This window comes from Chrysochloris asiatica, unplaced genomic scaffold (genome assembly GCF_000296735.1).
Source record: "Chrysochloris asiatica unplaced genomic scaffold, ChrAsi1.0 scaffold00653, whole genome shotgun sequence".
NCBI classification, from domain to species: domain Eukaryota; kingdom Metazoa; phylum Chordata; class Mammalia; order Afrosoricida; family Chrysochloridae; genus Chrysochloris; species Chrysochloris asiatica.
The window spans coordinates 58819-79953 of NW_006409171.1; the positions used below are offsets into that span (position 1 = coordinate 58819).

Genomic DNA, 21135 nt, shown 5'->3' on the forward strand with positions numbered 1-21135 from the left:
GAATGATGACTTTGAGTTTTGGTGTTGGAGGAGAATACTGAAAGTGCCATGGACTGCCAAAAGAACCAATAGATCTGTTTTAGAAGAAGTGCAGCCAGAATGCTCCTTGGAGGCCAGGATGGCTAAGCTTCGTCTCTCATACTTTGTACATATTGTCCAGAGGAAATATTCACTGGAGAAGGATGTCATGCTGCCTAAGGTGGAGGGTCAGAGACAAAGAGGAAGACCCCTAACGAGATGGATTGGACAAGTGGCATCACTGATGGACTCAAGTGTGGCAGCGGTAGTGAGGTTCGCCCAGGATCGGTCATAGCTTCGTTCTGCTGTGCATGGGGTCGCTATGGGTCAGTTCCGACTAGATGGCACCTGATAACAACAACAGCAACTACGAAAATTCAAAAGCAATAAGGTCAAGCCACGGTACCCCAATATAAAGAAAATATATGTAAAGCACAAGTATATGAGGAAGTTGATTTTATCGAGTAGTAATTCTATCTATACTGATAACAGTCAGAATTGATGAGGGAATAGATTTTTATATGCCTTATAAAATATACAGAATGCATTTAAGGTTTAGGAAACAGTCAATTTGCCTTACAATTAACTTTGATGAATGTGTAATTTTGCAATGTCTTAACTATATTTATAAACATTGTCATATATTCTTACATATAAACTGTACTTCCACACCTAATATTCTGTTCAGGTTTCCTGATATCATTAATTAGACAGAAATATCTTTGACTGCTCTTAGAGAAAAAACTCAAATCAACCTGGAAAATGATGGTGGGTCCCCATGTACAATGTATGTAACATGGAAGAAAAAAGGACAAGGTGGATAGAGGTTAATTGCATGCATCTTGTCTCACAATACCAGGAAATTAACAATACTGGATTCCAAAAGGCTTAGTCTTTCAGGATTTTTAAAGCCCTGGGATCAGTATGACAAAAACTATGTGGGTATAATGAGGATCTTTGGATATTAAGCCTCTAGAGATATTTTGTCAGTCTGTGAAATCTTATTTAAGTGTCCTATCACTGTAAGGACATAGAATACAAGGTCTTCTTCCCAAGATGACCAGTTTTATACAGGAACCTAGTATTTCATTCAGACCTTCTGTCTTTCCTGAAGATCTATCTTCTATCTTCTACATCCAAAATAGATGTCAGACATCATTCCTCAAAGATGCCAGTCAGGTAATCCAAAATCTCCTATTTCATGTTTACAAAAGATGTCAGGTGTTTTATTAAATGTACATCCAGGAGATTGAATGCATGTGAATAGAATGCATGCAGGAAATGAGTGCAACCAAGTTTCTCATGAGAATTTTGTTTGTCTGTCATCTTCTTGCCAGGTGTTCTTATATCTTTGCACTAATTTCAGTATTATTCTGCTAGTCTCTTGCTCTATTGATACAAATGTGCAAGAATGATTCTCATGTTGAGCAATAACCTAATCAAATATGATGTGTAATAAACTATTTTTTGACGTTTACTTGTATCTTTGTGGTACTAGTAATCAAGAAGATTTTGTCATTTTTATCTTATATTCCTGACTTATCTTATTTTCTGACTCAGATGCAGGGAACGATGTGGAGAACAGATTTAATTAAAAATCTATATGTATTTTTTAAATTATTAAATATTGATGTTGTTGTTTTTGATAAGTGCCATAAAGTCATTCCCATCTCATAGGGACTGTGTATAGGGTTTCCAAGGGGTGGCTGGTGGATTTGAACTTGTGGTTGGAAGTCCAGGGCTTATCATTAAGTTTGGCACCATAAAAGCACAGATTGAGAAGTAAAATTTTATCATCCTTTACTTCTAGAATAAATAAGAGTTGGCATACTGTAATATCCTCTTTAGGTCATTTTGTTCTTTTATAAAGAAGCAAATAATATTCATGCAGAATGTATCCTTTCTGTATTGCCCTCCATTACTTTCTTTTTTTCTAAGACAACTTCGAATTATGCTCCTGGTGCTGCTTATGATGCAGAAAGTATACACTTAACTGATTTGCTACTCCATCTTTCTACCAGATTCATCAATAATGTAGAACCAAGGAACCAAACAGGTGTTTCAAAATTCATTCTCCTGGGAATAACAGAGGATTCAGAATTGCAGCCCTTCATCTTTAGCCTCTTTCTCATCATGTACCTGATCACTGTTCTTGGAAACTTGCTCATTGTCCTAGCAGTATGCTCTGACTCCTACCTGCACACCCCCATGTATTTATTTCTCTCCAATCTATCTTTTAATGACATCTGTATAAGCACAACCACCATCCCAAAGATGCTGGTGAACATCTTGACACAGAATCAGAGCATCACTTATACAGGTTGCCTCAACCAGATATTCTTTGTCGTGGCTTTTGGTAGTTTTGAAAATTTCATCCTTGCAGTAATGGCCTATGACCGCTATGTGGCCATTTGCCACCCATTAAGGTATACTGTCATCATGAACACATGCTTCTGTGGCCTGATTATTCTATTTTCTTTGTTAATTAGTATAGTTAATTCCTTACTTCACAGTCTGATGGTTTTGCATGTGTCCTTCTGCACAAATCTGGAAATCCCTCAGTTCTTCTGTGAACTTACTCAGGTCCTTAAGCTTGCCTGTTCAAGTATTCTCATCAACAACATCTTGATATACCTCGTGTCTTTCATATTTGCTGGTATTCCTCTTTGTGGTATCATGTTTTCTTATACTCAGATTTTCTCCTCTGTTTTGAAAATGTCATCAGCATCTGGAAAGTATAAAGCTTTTTCCACCTGTGGGTCTCACCTCTCAGTTATTTCTTTATTCTATGGGACAGCTTTTGGTGTGTACCTCAGTTCTTCATTCACACACTCTCCCAAGAAGACAGCAGTAGCTTCTGTAATGTATCTTGTATTCCCTCAAATGATGAATCCTTTTATCTATAGCCTGAGGAACAAGGATGTAAAGGTAAGCCTGAGAAAAGTCCTTGGTAGGATACCTTCTTTATAGTGACTGTGTCATCTGTGCCAACTCACCAATTATTGATATCTGTTACTGTGCATGAACATCAAATCAACCACACTTTATTTTATCATATACAAAATGACTTATGTATATTTTCATATTGATGTTAAATGGTTGAAAGATTTTTAAACATCTTCAACAATGAAGTTTTCAGTGTACAGAATTAGAATCCTAGACCCTAAGGTGCTCACAAAATGAGATGAACTGTCTTTAGTTACAGAGTTTTCAGAGGTTGACAATGTGTTGAAACTGCAAATGTCGCTTCCTAAATACTGCATGTGGTTAATTTATTGTAGGACTTGTGTCTTCATGATCAGTGGATTATTGTTGCAGATGTAATATCACATATGATATCTAGAGAGAGAAATTTTACTGTTCTTCATCAGCCTAGAGCTAATAGATTTGTTTAATAAATCAAAAGAAGACATGCCTTCGGTAGTGGGTTAAATGATTGCCCCAAAATGTTATTTGCATGTTTTAATTCTATAATCTGTAATTATTATTAATATAATAAAAGCAAAATGTTACCTTAAGAACCTGACTTATCCTGATAAGCCTAATTGCAATCACATATATGCTTGCAACATAGACAGTGTAGAACACACATAGAAAAGTAGGAGGCAACACAACCACAGAGGGAGATACTGGAGTGATATGGCCATAGACCAGTAAATACCTGAAGCCACAAAGATCTTTCAAAATCTGGAAGAGTCTATGAATATTTTCTCCCTTAGGGTCTTTCAGGTAGTACATTCCTGCTGATGATTTCTAATGTTCAGCCTTCAGAACTGAGATAATAAATGACTTATTTTAGGCAACCACATGTGGTATTTTTTCTTTCTTTCTTTTTTTATGACAGCCAAAGGAAACTCCTGCACTTTCCCATCACCAATGAGAATATGATCATATGCCCCTTCTTAATCTCATTTCTGATGTGGTGAAAATTATTACTATCAGAGCAGTAAACTGATCCTCTTAAGTGAAAGCTCATTGGAAAGTGAGCCCTAACCACAAAAAACACTTTATGCAATGCCTACAACTTAATGTTGTTGTTGATAAGTGTCTTGGAATTGGTTCCAACTCATAGCAACCCCATATAGGGTTTCTGAGGAGCCTCTGGTGAGGTTAAACTGCAATGCTTGGATTAAAGTCGACCTTGCAGTCCAGCGCATTAACCCACAGTATCACACTACCACTCCTGCTGCATAGTTATTTTTCAGTAACACTTAACTAATATCACTTTGCTCCATTTCTTGTCAATATTTCTGGATTTCTGGTATGGTGTAGTAGGATAATGCACTGGACCAAAAGCATAAGCACATAACCTCAAGGTTGGTTTGAACCCCAAGGTGGGTGGTTCAAAAGAACCAGCTTCTCCTGAAAACCCTCTATAGGGGTCCTATGAATCAGAATGGACTCATTTGCAGTTAACAAAGGATTCCTGATGTGGCAATTTAGGATAAGTACTCAACCACAAGGGCAGTTTGAAATGCAAGGTCAACAGTTCAAATTCACCAAACACTCCTTGGAAAACCTATACAGAATTGCTATGAATCAGAAATCACTGGACAGCACTTAACAACAACAGTATTACTCCATTTTTTGCCAATATTTTTAAGTCATGAAATCATTATCTCTCATGCATTTCTGCACTTCTTTAAAAATGCTATTTCCCTATATTTTATTTGAAAGTCCTGGTAGCACTGGGGATTAGGTGTTAGACTGATAATCAAAATGTCAGTGGTTGAAACCCACCGTCTTCTCTTCTGGAAAAGAAACAAACTATCTACTACCATAAAGATTTGCAGACTCAGAAACTCTATGTATGTTCCTTATGAAAGAGAATTGAATCAATGGCTATGGATTTTTTTTTTTAAATCTTTAATTTAACAAATATCACAGGCTTGCTAGTTTTAATTACTTTATCAATTAATAATGTTGGGTAGTTATGGTAAAGGGAGTCCTGTTGTGGAGCTGTGGGTTTATGAGAAGGTGTACAAAGTTGGTTTGAACTGCAAGGTCGGTGGTTTAAGCTCACCAGCTGCTACTCATAAACCTTATACAGGGCCACTATGAGTTGAAGGTGACTCAACAGTGCTTGAAAATAACAACAACAATAGTCATGGTAAAAGTTGGAAATGCTTTTTTGGTACCTTACATAGTTAGCTTTCTTTTCATTGATTTATTGGAAAGAATGGATGTGAGTTTTACTTTTCCCCTCAATCGCTTGTCTTGCTGTGCAATTTTTTACTCAACCAGGGCCTCTGTAAAATACAGAGACCTTGGTTGAGTAAAAGTAGTTGTGTCACTAGAACCTTAGAGTCATCTCTGTACTATTCATTTTCTCATCCAACACTTTTCAATGTGTCTGTAGGAGGGAAATTATTGTTTTATAAGTAAATAATTTGTTTTGAGGTGACATCTTGAGTGCAAAACAAGAAAAGAGAAAAGCCAATTGGAGTATTTGTGTGGCACCTTAGCATAAGCACTCTGCCTCAAGGCCCATTTGAGCTGCAAGGTCAGTGATTCAAACTCACCAGTTATTCCTTGGAAACATTACACAGGATCACTAAGAGTCAAAACCAACTCATAGGCACTTAAGAATAACAATAGGGAGATGAGTGTTTCTACAAGTACAAGATACAAGAAGTAAGCTATAAGTCAGAGTCCTCTTTATGGATATGGAGGTGAGCACATTGGGGATCTTACAGGAGAATCAAGCTCTTTCTGAGGGAAAAAAAAAAAGAGAGATGGCACCAATTCTGGAGAGCAAACACTTGAGGTAATTTCTAATGCTGAGCTTCCTTCTCTGATATACTCAGAAATCTTGCCAACATGAAATCCATCCTCATATAGTAGGTTTCTGGAGCATAAGTACATTAGAATCTCGGGAGACATATGAAGGATGTTTATTTATAACAACTTCTTTTGAGATCCTAATATACTCAATCATGGTTTTCATATTAGAAAATAATAGGAGGACATATTTACAATCTAGAATATGAAAGGTCTTTCTTCAATTTTATTATTTAGAATCACTTATACAAATTAGTGTATAACATGTGTCTGTAGTTCTTAAAGAATAACAATATAGTGACAAAATATATATACATCACAAGGTGAAGAAATGAAGCATTATCATAGATAAGAAATCTACTTGAGTAATCTTTCAATCACATCGTATTCTTTACTTCCAGTGAATGATTCCTTATGTCTCATTTCTCTTTTGCTCTCTTATTAGGCAAGCCTTATGAATTTTCTTCTAGGAGTTGAGAATATTTGTACCACTAACACTGCCTTTTTCATAGAATTTAACTGCATTTTTTTTTTTTTCACTCCTGTATATAAGGGTTGTTTTTGTTGTTTGAAGTTTGTGGTTCAAACTGACCTTATGGTCCAGTGTTTTATCCCACAGTGCCACAGCAATACTCCTTATTCAAGGGTTGTTGTTGTTGTTGTTAAGTACCGTAGAGTCGGTACTGACTCAGAGTGAACCTGCATAGGGTTTCTGAGGCTGTAAACCTTTACGGTAGCAGATAGGCATCAGAATATGAGAAAGATGCATTTACAACTTGAAACATGCAGATGCTGCAACCTAGCTTGCCGATAATGAAAAGGACTTGAAATACTTACTGATGAAGATCAAAGAGTATGGCTTTCAATATGCATTGCACCTCAGCCTAAAGAAAATAAAATCCTCACAAATGGAAAAATTGATAGCATAAATGAGTAAAAGACTGAAATTGTCAAAAACTTTATTTTGTTTGGATCCACAATCAATATTGTTAATTGCAGCATCAATAAATCAAATGATGTATTGCATCAGGCAAATATGCTGTAAATGACCTCTTTAAAGTCATCAACAGAAAAAGATGTCATTCTGAGGACTAAGGTGGGCCTGATCCAAGCCATCATATCTTCAATCTTCTCAGATGTATGTAAAACTTGGACAGTGAATAAGGAAGACTAGAACAGAATTGATGTGTTTGAATTATGGTGTTGACAATGAATACTGAAAGGATCATGGACTGTCAAAACAACAAACAAACCTGTATCATACTTTGGACATGTTGTTAGGATGGTCCAGTCCTTGGAAAAGGACTTAAATCTTACTTTAAAAATGGAGAATTTCCATGCATATGTGGTTATTGAAAATACCATGACCTGGGTTGGGCTGACCTGAACCCTCAAACTGCCATCTTTGCTTTCGAACACTTCAAAGAGGTCTGTGCAGCACATATGCCTAATGCAATTGTTGTTGTTAGGTGCCATAATCAGTACTGACTCATAGCAACCCTATGCACAATAGAATGAAACACTGCCTGGTCCTGGGACAATCTCACAATAGTTGTCAAGCTTGAGTTCATTGAAACTGCCACTTTGCCAATCCATCTTATACAGCTTTCTTATGCATATGAGGTGATTGAAAATACCATGGCTTGCAACAGGCAAACCTTAGTCCTCAAATCCACATCTTTGCTCTTCAACACTTTAAAAAGATCTTGTGCAGCAGATTTGCCTAATGAAATGCATTATGTGATTTCTTGACTGCTGCTTCCATGAGTGTTGATGGTTGATCTAAGAAGAATGAAGTCTTTGACAACTTAAATCATTTCTATGTTGTTAAGAACACACTTTATTGGTCTAATGGCGAGGATTTTTTTTTTTTTTTTACATTGAGATGCAATCCATACCGAAGGCTGCATGAGTTGTGTACAACTCACAAGCCACCACTCATCTTTTAGTTTGTCATATTGTGTAGCTTGTGAGTTGCTGTGATTCTGCAAGCAATTCCATTGGTATTTTAAATATCTGCAGGGTCATCCATAGTAGACAGAATTCAGATGAGCTTCCAGACATAGTCTACAAAGAAGGAGACTGCAACAACCTCCAAATATTTAGTAACTGAAATCTTTATGAATAACATAGAAAAATTATCAGATATAGTGCTGAAAAATGAGTACCTCAGATAGGAAGGCACTCAAAATATAACTGCAGAATAGCTTCCTTCTCAAAATAGGGTTGACCATGATGATGGGAATGGAGTAAATCCCATGGAAATAAAGCTTTCAGGACCTTCATTGGCTGATGGGGCACAATTCAAAATGAAGAGAAAAAGCTATAAACCTCAATTTATAATCAGAACATGGAATGTACAAAGTATGAATCTAGAAAAGTTGGAAATTGTCAAAAATGAAATGGAACACATAAACATCGATATCTTAGCCATTGTTGTGGTTGTTAGGTGCCACCGAGTCAGTATCAATGAATAGTGACCTTATGCACAACAGAACGAAACACGGCCTGATCCTGGGCCAACCTCACTATTGTTGCCATGCTTGAGTCCACTGATGCTGCCACTTTGTCAATCCATCTCTTTGGGGGCCTTCCTCTTTTCCTCTGACCCTCCACCTTGTTGTTGTTAAGTGCCGTCGAGTCGGTTCTGACCCATAGCGACCCTGAAGAGGGTTTCTGAGGCTGTTCATCTTTACGGGAGCAGAAAGCCTCATCTTCCTCACGCGGAGCAACTAGTAGTTTCAAACTGTTGACTTTGCAGTTCACAGCCCGATTCATAACCACTACACTACCAGAGCTCCTTACCAAACATTATATCCTTCTCCAGCGACTGTTTCCTCCTAACAATATGTCCAAAGTATGAGAGTCAAAGTTTGGTCATCTTGGCCTCTAAGGAGCACTCTGTCTGCACTTCTTCCAAAACAGATCTATTGGTTCTTTTGGCAACCCATGGCACTTTCAATATTCTCCTCCAACACCATAACCCAAATGCATCAATTCTTCTACAGTCTTCCTTATTCACTGTCCAGCTTACACATGCATAAGAGGTCATTAAAATACCATGGTTTGTGTTAGGCGCACCTTAGTCCTCAAGTTGACATTTTTGCTCTCTAACACTTTAATGAGGTCTTGTGCAGCAGATTTGCTTAATGCAATACATCGTTTGATCTCTTGACTGCTGCTTCTGTGAGTGTTGATAGTAGATCCATGAAGAATGAAGTCCTTGACAACTTCAATCTTTTCTCCTTTGATTAGAATGTTGTTTATTGGTCCAGTGGTGAGGATTTTTGTTTTCTTTACATTGAGATGCAATCCATACCGAAGGCTGTGCTTTTTGAGCTACATCAGTGAATGTCTTAAGTCCTCTTCATTTTCAGCAAGCAAGGTTGTATCATCTGCATATCACAGGTTGCAGTCTTCCTCCAATTATGGATGCCACATTTTCTTCATAGAACCCAGCTTCTCAGATGATTTGTTTAGCATACAGGTTGAATAAGTATGGTGAGAGAATACAACTTTGATGCAATCCTTTCTTAATTTTAAGCCATTCAGTGTTCCCTGGTTCTGTTTGAACAACTGCTTCTTGGTCCAGGTACAGATTCCTCATGAGCACAATTAAGTGTTCCAGAGTACTCATGCTTTGCAATGTTGTCCATAGCTTGTCACGATCCACACAATCAATGCGTTTGCATAGTCAATAAAGCATACATAAACATCTCTCTGATATTCTCTGCATTCAGCCAAGACCCAATTAGACATCAGCAATGATATCCCTCTTTTCATAGCCTCTTCCAAATCTGGCTTGAATGAACTTCTGGAAGTTTTCTCTCAATGTATGATTGTAATCATTTCTGTATTACCTTCAGCAAAACTTTACTTGCATAAGATATCAAAGAGATTTTCCGGTGATTTCAGCATTCCCTTGGGTCATCTCTCTTTGGAATGGGCACAAACACGAATCTCTTCCAATTAGTGGGATAGATAGTTGTTTTCCAAATTTCTTGGCAGAAATGAGTGAGTGCCTCCTGTGCCACCTCACTTTCTTGAAAGATTTCAATTTTTATTCCATCAATTCTTGGAGCTTTGTTCTTTGCCAATTACTTCAATGCACCTTGGACGTCCTCCTTCAGTATCTTTGGCTCTTGATCATATGCTACCCCTTGAAAAGGTTGAATATTAACCGTTTCCTTTTGGTACAGTGACTCTGTGTATTCCTTCCATCCTCTCTTGATACTTTCTGAATCATTCAATAATTTGCCCAGAATATCTTTCAATAATGAAAGATGAGGCTTGATTTTTTTCCCTCAGTTCCCCCAGCTTGAGAAATGCTGAGTGTGTTCTTCCATTTTGATTTTCTGATTCCAGATCTTTGCATATTTTGTTGTAATATTTGGCTTTATCTTCTCGAGCTATTCTTTGAAATTTTCTGTTCAGTTTTTGGGTCTCCTCATTCCTTCCATTTACTTTAGCATCTCTATGGTGGAGAGTAACTTTCAGTGTCTCTTCTGACATCCGTTTTGACCTTTTTCTTCTTTCTTGTCTTCTCAATGAGTTTTTGTTTTCTTCATGTATGGTGTTCTTGATGTTATCCTACAATTTTTCTGGTGTTCGGTCTTTAGTGTTTAATGTATCAAATATGTTCTTCAGATGGTCTCTAAATTTAGGGAGGATATATTCAAGGGCATATTTTGGCTCTCATGGACTTGTTTTCATTTTCTTCAGCTTCAGTTTGAATTTGTATATGAGTAATTGATGGTCTGTTCCAAAGTCTGACCCTGGCCTTGTTTTCACTGTTGATATGGAAATTTTCCATCTTCTCTTTCCACAGATGTAGTCATTTTGATTTCTACGTTTTCCATTTGGCAAGGTCCATGTATATAGTCATCTGTTATGCTGTCTAAAGAAGGTATTTGAAATGAACAAATCATTGGATTTGTGGAATTCTATCATGCGTTCTCCAGCATCATTTCTATCACCTAGGCCATATTTTTCAACTACTGATCCTTCCTCTTTTCTCCCAACTTTAGCATTCCAGTCACCAGTAATGATCAATACATTTTAATTGCATGTTTGATCAATTTCAGATTAAAGAAGTTGGTAGAATTTTTCTATTTGGTCCTCACTTGCTTTATTGGTTGGTTCATAAATTTAAACAATAGTGGCACATGTAGGCACTATTAAACAAATGTAGGCACATGGATATTATCCTATCACAGACAGTGTTGTACCTCAGGACTGATCTGGATATGTTCTTTTTTACGATAAATGCACCACCATTCTTCTTCAATTTGTCAATTCCAGCATTTTAAACTATGTGGTTGTCAGATTCAAAATGGCCAATACCAGCTCATATCAGTTCACTAATGCCTAAGATATTGATGTTTATGCATTCCATTTCATTTTTGATAACTTCCAATTTTCCCAGATTTATACTCCATACATTCCATGTTTCAATTTTCGATGGATGTTTACAGCTGTTTCTCTTCATTTTGAGGTGTGCCCCATAAGCAAATGAAGGTCCTGTAGGCTTTACCCCTACAAGCTTTACTCCATTCATGTTATCACGGTCAACTCCACTTCGAGGAGGCAGCTCTTCCTAGACACATTTTGAGTGCCCTCCAACCTGAGGGACTAAATTTCTGGCATTATATCTGACAGTGTTTTTCTGCTATTTATAAGGTTTTCAGTGACTAAATATTTTGAAGTAGTTTGTCACTCTTTTTTCCTAGTATGTCTTTGTCTGGAAGCTCAACTGAAACCTGTCCACCATGGGTGACCCTGCTGATTATTTAAAATACCAGTGGCATAGCTTTCAGAATCACAGCAACTCACAAGCCACTACAGTATGACAAACTTAGCCATTATTGAGCAAGAAGCCTTATGCATGAAAAGTTCATTGTTTAGCAAAGCGACAATGAATGTCCCCTTGGTTGGCAAAGCCACAGGAATGATTCATGCAAGGGGTCCTGTGGTTTCTAGCTTTGACTTGGAAAAATAGTTTATTATTTAATTTCCTTATAAGAAGTTTTAGAAAATTTTGCATAATCATTAGATACTTTAAACAAACATCACGTTATAATAGTTGCCTTTCACATTAACATTAACTTTCACACTATATTCAATCTTATGTAGTTATAAAAATTATTTTTTACATTAACAATAAGTTTTAACATTAGAAATAACCACACTAGCTAAAGTTTTAGCAATTCAAGCTTAAAATTTTAAGAAACATTCCATGTAGTTTTAGTCAAGTACATTAAGGCCTTTAGAAAGCAGCTTAGGAGACAGTCAAGGGCAGTGAGAGCTTGGGAACAGAAGTAAAAATTTGATTAGAGGTTTTGAGAAATTGATAGCATGAGAAAATTACTGCTTTGTTCTTAACTATGAAACTTTAGGGTATTTTTATGTTCTTGTTTTTATTGTTAAATCAATTATATGTATGAACGGATATAGTAAAACTTATGTTTTTGATTGTGAGCTGTAACTAATGAATCTATAGAAAGTAATAGATGTTGGTAAAGTTAGAAATTAAGATGTAGAACTTTGTTTAATATTAACTAGACATTTTAGGGAGGATTAGAGAGAAACAGAGTTTCTCACAGAAGGCAGATGTTATCTAGGTAACTAAGGAGTAACTAAGGAGTGTAGAGACACAGACTGTTTGGTGACCTTGTGTTCCTCTTGTACCTTTGATTTAAGAATATAATATTTGATTGATTTGTAACTGCTTGAACGTGACTATTGTGAGATCATAGTATATTCTAAATGGGATATAAGAAGCAACAATTTAGAAATAAAGAAGCAGTCCATTAGAGAGTCATTACCATCATCTGCCTGAGACTCAAAATGACCCATTGACTCTGTGAGTTGTTTTTTTATTTTTTCATTCGCCGACTCCACGTCCTCTTTCGAGAGCCTCCTAATAATTTCCCGAGGCTGGTCCCCAGCAGAAGAAAATGAAAGCAAGTCCACACAGCCAAAATATGACCTTGAATATATCCCACCTGAATTTAGAGATCATCTGAAGAACAGATTTGATACATAAAACACTAAAGACTGAAGACCAGAAGAGTTGTGGGTTGAAGTCAAGAACATTACACAGAATAAAGCAAGAAGTCATGAAGAAGAAGAAAAAGAAGGAAAAGATCAAAATAGATGTCAGAAGAGACACTGAAACTTGCTCTCCAGTGTAGAGATGCTAAAGCAAATACAATAAATTAGGAGTTACAAGAGATGAACAGAAAATTTCAAAGATTAGCTCTAGAAGACAAAGTCACATATAAAATGTGCAAAGACCTCGAGTTAAAAACCAAAAGGGTATCTTTTTTATCAGGTATCTTTTTATCTTTGCAACAAGATCAAAGAGTTAATTTAATACGGTAGTTTCTTACACTTGATCTACAATTACAAAGGTGATTTTCCTGTTGACCAATAATCTAGCCTTTTAAAAATGATCAATGATCTATAAAATTCTCTGCATTCAACTGTATTCTTTCTTTGTGTGTGAAATTAACTTTCTTTTATTGTTAGAAACTTTATAAAATGATTTGCAATTCTACATGTGGAAAAAAACTGCTTTGAATAGATAGAAAAAGAACTAAGGTATATGGAAAAAAATGCAAACTAACTTCACTGTCCCTAAGATGGGCTCTTATTAATCTCAGATGACACCACAAAGTTGCAGTGATAGCTTCTGACCAACAGAGAAACAACAGCAAAGTCCTGTAGTGAAGCTGTGATTATTAAGGTTGAATTATTTATTCCACTAAACCTAAAACTGTCCTACAATTTTCTGATTATAGAATCCTATTTTTTATATGATAAACACCTAGCCATGTAGTTTAAATGAGAGAGATTCAATAGAAGACCGTGGAGGGATCAGGAACTACAGCAAAAGCCTAATCGCCAATCCAAGGTTTTTCTTTCTTTTCCTGGTCTGTCTAAAAGTTGAAAGTAATTAAAAACCTCTTCTTACTTCTCAAGGAGTGATTCTAGGTCTTCCTGCAAAGATCTGAGCCACTCCTTTTCTTGGTCTTCTTTTTGTTTCAGCACAGCCTGAAATTTGTTCTTCAGAGCCCTGTTCTCACTTACATGATGAGATCCTCCTGACATTTTGCTGTCTTGAGTCTCCTGGAGCTTGCCTTACATGTTATCAATTTGTTTCTGAATTCCCATAACCAGTTGATTGTTTTCTTCATATTATTGGTGCTTTTTATCTGAATCATTTAACTTGTCCTGTAGCTGTCTCTCCAGATCTTCCCCAGAGTTAATGATGTTTGAGGCTGTATCTCATCTTCATCTTGAGGCTGTATCTCATCTTCATCATCACTGCTGCTGCTGACATCATAGAATAGCTCTCGGATGTCATCATGTTCCAGTAAGTCATGGCCCTGTCTGTGGTCAGACATTCCTGGAGAGGAAATATCCAAACCCTGATTTTCTGCTTTTGTTTCACCTTCAGCAATTATTTTCCAATGAGTACTAACAGCTGTACTCAACAACCATTTCACTTCCTTTTCCACATCCAGAGATTCAATATACTTCTTCTTTCACTCTTCCAGAATCTTCTCTTATGGAACATTTTTCAGAGGCAGAGTAATTCCATGGTTCCAGGTAAACTTTTTTTTTTTTTTTGTCTTTGTCCTTATCCTTTTTCCTGCTTGCTTTGGGATCAACAGAAGCAACTGAATCTTCCACAGAAGGACAGAGCTCACCATCAACTGTGGATACAATCATCTGACAGATATCAGCTGTATTGTGAAAGTTTTTTTTTTTTTTTAATCCGTGGTTTTTAAGCTTTCCAGAATGTAGGGTAAAGCTACCAATTTTGAGGCCAATGGAACCTGGTCCACTCAGACTATTCCATGAATTCCACAAGGTATAACTTAATTGTCAGTCTGTCTTTCAGGTTGACATGACCAGACTGCATGTCCCACCTCACAGTAGAGGAATACTCTGGAGGCAGGCATAATATAAACTGGATCTCTAGCTCATGAGGAGCTTTGCTCTTACTCATCTTTCTTTGTGAGTCACTTCTTTGATAAGCACTTGCATCATTCCAACAACAACAATAGTTAGAGAGGCAACTTTGTTATGAACTGAAATCTTTAATTTCAAAGAGTTCTTGGCAGCACAGCAGTTGAGTGTCAATTTTATCTTACTTCTAAATTAAACTCAAGGCCTTTTCTCTAAATACACTGTGACTGAATTTAGTTACTTTGTTTGATATAATGCAGTTGTATGCAATGTCAAATTCCAACCTCTAAGCGCCGCTGCCCAACAATGGAGAGAGTACGCATGGAAAAAAATTAATGGTAGTTCCTGTGAAATGATTTTTTCTGCAGAAAAAGTAAGACTGGGCAGACACTTCGAATTCACAAACTGTCGTGGAACAAAGATATTAAACAAACGCAAAGGCAGTGCACTCTTTTTGCTTAAAGTACTTACAATCCAGTAACGATTATAAATACAGCTTCTCGGAAGTGAAAAAGACAGAAGAGAGGATACTCAGAGCAAGGAGTATTGTGGAGGAGGCACAGTGAGGTTCGCCATCAACAATACCACAGAATAACCAGGCAAAGCATATTAAAGGCAGAGCTCCAAAACTCAGAAACAAATAGGTAGGAATATATATTTTTTTAATTGAAGAATTATAACTAGTGGAACTTGTAGCAAAAGTAAGAAATCATGTACTTTTGAAACTGTTGGTCTTGACGGCCCTAAACCAACAACTTGGGCAAGACCAGATGGTAAGACTAAGTGAGGGTGCAGACAAACCATAGAAAAACACACCTGGAACCTAAGAGCAAATGTAGAGAATGCACTTTGTCGGTTTTGCTTTGTTTTGATTTTCTCTTTCTTTCTTTTTTTGGTGTCTGTTCATTGGTCCCCCACTGTTTGCACACCTCCATTCTGGTGACTAGAGGGGATGCCTGAGTGAGTGGACACACCTTACCTTCACCACTGGTGGCCTCTTTTGCCATGCATGACACACAGATAGTCTAGGCCCAAGCGTTTGGCCCTGAACTGTTTTCCTTTTTCAATAAGTAAAAGGGCAGAACAAGGGGTGTGGAGAAAATTAAATTCAATCCTGAGGTACAGCATAAAAACCAATAGTGGCATCTAGAAATCTCTCAGGCAGCTTTGAAAGCAAGAAGCTGAAAGAGGACATTAAAGTCATACTCAAATTGTTGCTGTTGTTGTTAAGTGCCATCGAGTTGGTTCTGACCCATAGCGACACTTAACAGGGTTTCTGAAGCTGTACATCTTTATGGGAGCAGAAAGCCTCATCTTTCTCCTGTGGAGCAGCTGGTAGTTTCAAACTGCTGACCTTGTGGTTCATAGCCCGATTCGTAACCACCACATTACCGGAGCTCCTTAGTATATATAAAAAATACTCATATTAGCTACAGATTTTTTTTTCTTGTCTCCCTCCTCTCCCTTTTCTGCAATTATAGACTACAGTGTATAGTCTAGTTTTTTTTTGTTGTTGTTGTTGTTGAGTAAAGCAAGAAGAAGAATGAAAAGGGAAACACACATCCTGATCACATCTACCAGGAAGCAATAAGAAAGCATAAAACATATTAAAACTCATATTCAATTAAGTATAAAGGCCACAGATAAACATTAAACATGTCCAAGTAGCAAAAGCAGATGACCATATCAGTACATGACAAGAAACAAGATAAAATGTCTGAGACAAATGACCTAGATGTAGACCTGGGCTACATTCTGTTAGGAGGGCAGTCTTTGGAAATGCCTGAGAAGAAATTCAGAAAAATGATTATAAAATGTTTTAAAACACTTTACAATGGAGTTGAGAAAAAAATAAGGAAGAAGTCAGGAAAGTGCTACAGGAACAATCAAATAAGATAGATACAGCATTGGAAACAATTCAAAACCTACAGAAAGAGGTCCAAACAATCAATAACAAAATATCAGAAACAGAAGATTCACTGAAAGGGCAAAGGAGTAGAATAGAAGAGATGGAAGGCAAAACAAGTGAGCTGGAAGACAAATCTCTCAATATCACTAAGATAGAAGAGCAAACAGAAAAATGAATATAAAAATCTAAAGAAAGTCTAAGATTCATGTTGGACAACATGAAGAGGAATCACTTAAGAATTATCAGCATTCCATAACAAGAAGAATCACACAAGTCCACAGAGGAAATTGTTGAAGAACTGCTGGAAGAAAATTCCTCTAACATCCTGAAAAGTGAAAAGATAAATATTCAAGAAGCCCAACAAACCCCAGGAAGGATAGATCCCCAAAAGAAAATCACCGAGACATATCATAGTCAAGATCTCCAAGATCAAGGATAAGGAGATACTGCTGAAAACAACTAGGCAAAAGAGAAGTGGTACATATAAAGGCAAGCAAGTCAAATTAAGCTCGGCTCTGTCAGCAGAAACCATGCAAGCAAGAAGGCAATGGGGAGACATATATAAAACACTGAAAGAAAAAACAACAACAACAAAAACAAAAACCTGCCAACCAACCACCCTTTACCCAGCAAAGCTATGAATCAAATACAATGGTGTAATCAAAACAATCCAGGATAAACAGAAGTTAAGGGATTTTGCCAAAGTCAAACCTGTGCTACAAAACATACTAAAGAGAGTTCTATGGAATGAGAACAAATAGAACAGACACCTACCAGAGATTGATACACGTGGCAGCACCTCCCAGAATTAAATCAACAGAAGGAAGAGTTGAGAACAGAGCAAAACTATAAGAATAAACTCAGAGTGTTTGGGAGGTCAGTGTATGATCAAAACAATTACGCTGTAAGAGAAAGTAAGCACATAGGAACAGAGATCCAGATGGTGAGAAGGTAAGGTAGATTACAGGATAAAATAGTCTGAACTAAATGGAGGGAAAAGTTAATGAACTATAAGGTAACCTCAAAGAAAATTAACACTTCACAACACACCAAGAGAATGAAAATTCAAGAAGAGCATGGAAACATTAAAACTATGGGGAAACTCACAAGAAAGAACACAAAAAGCATTAATTCACCAAAGGAAAACGCACAGAACAAAGAAAGCATGAACACCACAAAAAACAAACATAATGTCAGCAATTAATCATATCTATTGATAATTACACAATGTAAATGGATTAAATGCACTAGTTAAGAGATGCAGAGTGGCAGAATAGATAAGAAAACAAGATTCATCAATATGCTGTCTGCAAGAGACACATCTCACAAAGACAAAAACAGATTAAAAGCCAAAGGATGGAAAAAATATATACCAAGTTAATTGCAATAAAATACAAACAGGAGTGGCACTACTAATCTCTAATAAAATAAACTTTAAGGCAAAAAACCAACAAAATAGACAAAGATGGACATTATCTCATGATTAAAGGGACAATTGAACAAGATGACATAACCATAATAAATATCTCTGCTCCCAATGAGAGTGCCCCAAAATATATAAGCAAACTCTAACAGATTCGAAGAAAGAAGTAGACCAATGTACAATAATAGTCGGTGATAATACACTGTTTTCAAAAATGGATAGAACTACCAGAAAGAAATGTGACAAAGACAAAGAAGAACTAAACAAAACAATCAGCCAACTGGACCTCATAGATGTATACAGAGCATTCAATCAAACAGCAGCACAATACACATTCTTTTCCAGTGCACATGGAATGTTCTCCAGAATAGATCATACCTTAGGCCGCAAAACAAATCTCCATAAATTTGCAAACATCAAAATACTACAAAGCATCTTCTCAAATCACAATGCTATCAAATTAGAAATCAACCATTGGAAGCTCAAGGAAATAAAGTCAAATATATGGAAGCCGAATAACAGAATGCTGAAAAGCGACTGGGTAGTAAAAGAAATTAAACGTGAATTCACAAAGTTCATAGAAACAAATGAGAAAGAGAACTACACATACCAAAATCTTTGGGACACAGTGAGAGTGGTGCTGAGAGGACAATTTATTGCAATAAATGCACACATCCAAAAAGAAGAAAGAACAAAAATGAACATATTAACACAGGATCTACAACAATTAGAAGGAGACCAACACAGGGAACCTACAGCTACCAAAATAAAAGAAATGATAAAGTTTAGAGCAGAAATAAATGATATGGAAAACAGAAAAACTATAGAAATAATCAGCAGGACAAGAAGCTTGTTCTTTGAAAGGAATAACAACACTGACAGATCATTTGCAAATCTAACAAAAGAAAAGGAGAAGACACAAATAACATGCATACATTAGAAATCACAATGGTGATATAACAACAGAACCAAAGGAAATGAAAAGGTTAACTACAGAAAACTATGAAAAGTTGAACTCCAACAAATTTGAAAACAGAGAAGAGATGGATGCATTTTTTTTGAAAAACACATACTACCTTAACTTACACAGAGTGAACTAGAAAACCTGAACACATAACAAAAGAAGAAATTGATTAGGTCATCAAAAAATTCCCAGCCAAAAGAAGTCCAGGCCCAGATGGCTTCACTGATGAGTTCTATCAAACATTCAGAGAAAAGCTGTCACAAATTCTACTCAAATTATTCCAGAATATAAAGGAGGATGGAAAACGTCATAACATTTTATGAAGCAAGCATAATCCTCATACCAAATCCAGGGAAGGATGTCAGTAAGAAAGAAAATTATAGATCAATAGTCTCAAGAATATAGATGCAAAAATTCTCCACAAAATCTTAGCCGACAGAATTCAGCAGCACATCAAAAAGAGAATACATCATGATCATCATGATACACCAAGAATACATCATGATACACCACACCTATTCAATATTAGGCTGGAATGCTTAGCCAGAGCTATAACACAAGACAGGGAAATTAAAGGCATCCAAATTGGCAAAAAGGAAGTAAAACTCTCTCTATATGCAGAGGTTATGATCCTATACATAGAAAACCACAAAGACTCAGTAAAAAATCTACTAGAACTCATTGGAAGATTCAGCAATGTGGCAGGATATAAGATCAACATACAAAAGCAGCAGGATTCCTCTATGCCAAAAATGACAACACTGAAAAGGATATTAGTAAAGCAATACCATTCACAATAGCAACCCAAAGGATGAAATATCTAGGAATAAATGTAACCAGAGAATCAAAGGATTTATACAAAGAAAACTGCAATACACTACTACTAGATAACAAAAGAGACTTACAAAAATGGAAGAATGTACCATGCTCCTGGATAGAAAGACTTAACATTTTGAAAATATCAATACTACCCCAAACAATTTGCACATATCATGAAATCCCAATACAGAATCTAACAACATTCTTCAAAGATATGGAAAAACAGTTACAAACTTTAAGGAAAGAGGCCCAGGATAAGCAAACAACTGCTTAAGAAGAAGAAGATGGTTGGAGGCCTGTCACTCCCCAACTTCAAAATTTACTACAGGGCTACAGTGGTGAAAACAGCTTGGTGCTGGTACAATGAAAGATACATACATCAATGGAACAGAAGGAAAATCCAGAAATTAACCCGTTTACACAAAGCCAACTCATTTTGTACAAAACACCTAAATATATTGCATGGGGAGGTGATAGTCTCTTCAACAGATGGTGCTGGCAGAACTGGAAAGCAATATGCAAAACATTGAAACAAGACCTTCAGCTCACACCTTATACAAAAACTAACTGAGAATGGATTAAATGTTTAAATGTGAATCAAAGAATAAGGAAGGCCATCAATGAAAAAATAGGGACAAATGTGAGCGCACTAATTCAGGGAATACAAAGACTACAAAACATTTTGAAAACTACACTAACAAAAGTAGACCAAATAGATGAGTGGGACATAATAAAAATTCAAAACTTATGTACAACAAAGGACTTCACCAGTACAGTTAAAAGGGAACCCACAGAATGGAAAAAAAAAATCTTTGCAATGACATATCAGACAAGGGACTTATTTCTAAAATATATAGGAAACTACAACACCTCAACAAGAAAAAGACAAATAGCCCAATTAAAGAATGGGCACAGGACATGAACAGGCACTTCACCAATGAAGAGATATGGGCAGCCAACAAGCATATGAAGAAATGTTCACAATCACTAGCCATTAGAGAGATGCAAATCAAAACAACATCTAGCATGAGCAATACTAGCAAAGATCAAAAAAGTAGAGACAATAAATTCTGGTGGGGATGTGTAGAGACTGGGATACTCCTGCATTGCTGGTGGAACTGCAAAATGGTCCAACCTCCCTGGAAAGCAATATGGCGCTTCCTCAGAAGGTTGGAAATAGAAATACCTTTGTTGTTGTTGTTGTCAGGTGCCATCGAGTCAGAACCAACTCATAGTGACCCCATG

The 21135-nt window shown here is 36.6% G+C and overlaps 1 protein-coding gene and 1 pseudogene across 1 annotated transcript; one reads left to right on the forward strand and one right to left on the reverse strand.

Moving 5' to 3' along the window:
- The first annotated feature begins 1074 nt into the window (after positions 1 to 1074).
- On the forward strand, positions 1075 to 2988 carry LOC102822066 (olfactory receptor 7G2-like). Its single transcript, XM_006877865.1, has 2 exons — positions 1075 to 1197; positions 1957 to 2988. Exons 1-2 carry the CDS (start codon positions 1075 to 1077, stop codon positions 2986 to 2988), a joined length of 1155 nt encoding a protein of 384 aa, XP_006877927.1.
- A 10782-nt stretch (positions 2989 to 13770) lies between these two features.
- On the reverse strand, positions 13771 to 14815 carry LOC102821681 (annotated as a pseudogene).
- Positions 14816 to 21135: the final 6320 nt, after the last annotated feature.

Excerpts from the sequence above, each read along its gene's own strand:
- LOC102822066 (XM_006877865.1), top strand. The coding sequence starts at position 1,075 with ATGACCAGTTTTATACAGGAACCTAGTATTTCATTCAGACCTTCTGTC. Across the intron at positions 1,198-1,956 it reads TCCTCAAAGATGCCAGTCAG|ACAACTTCGAATTATGCTCC; the intron begins GTAATCCAAAAT and ends TTTTTTTCTAAG.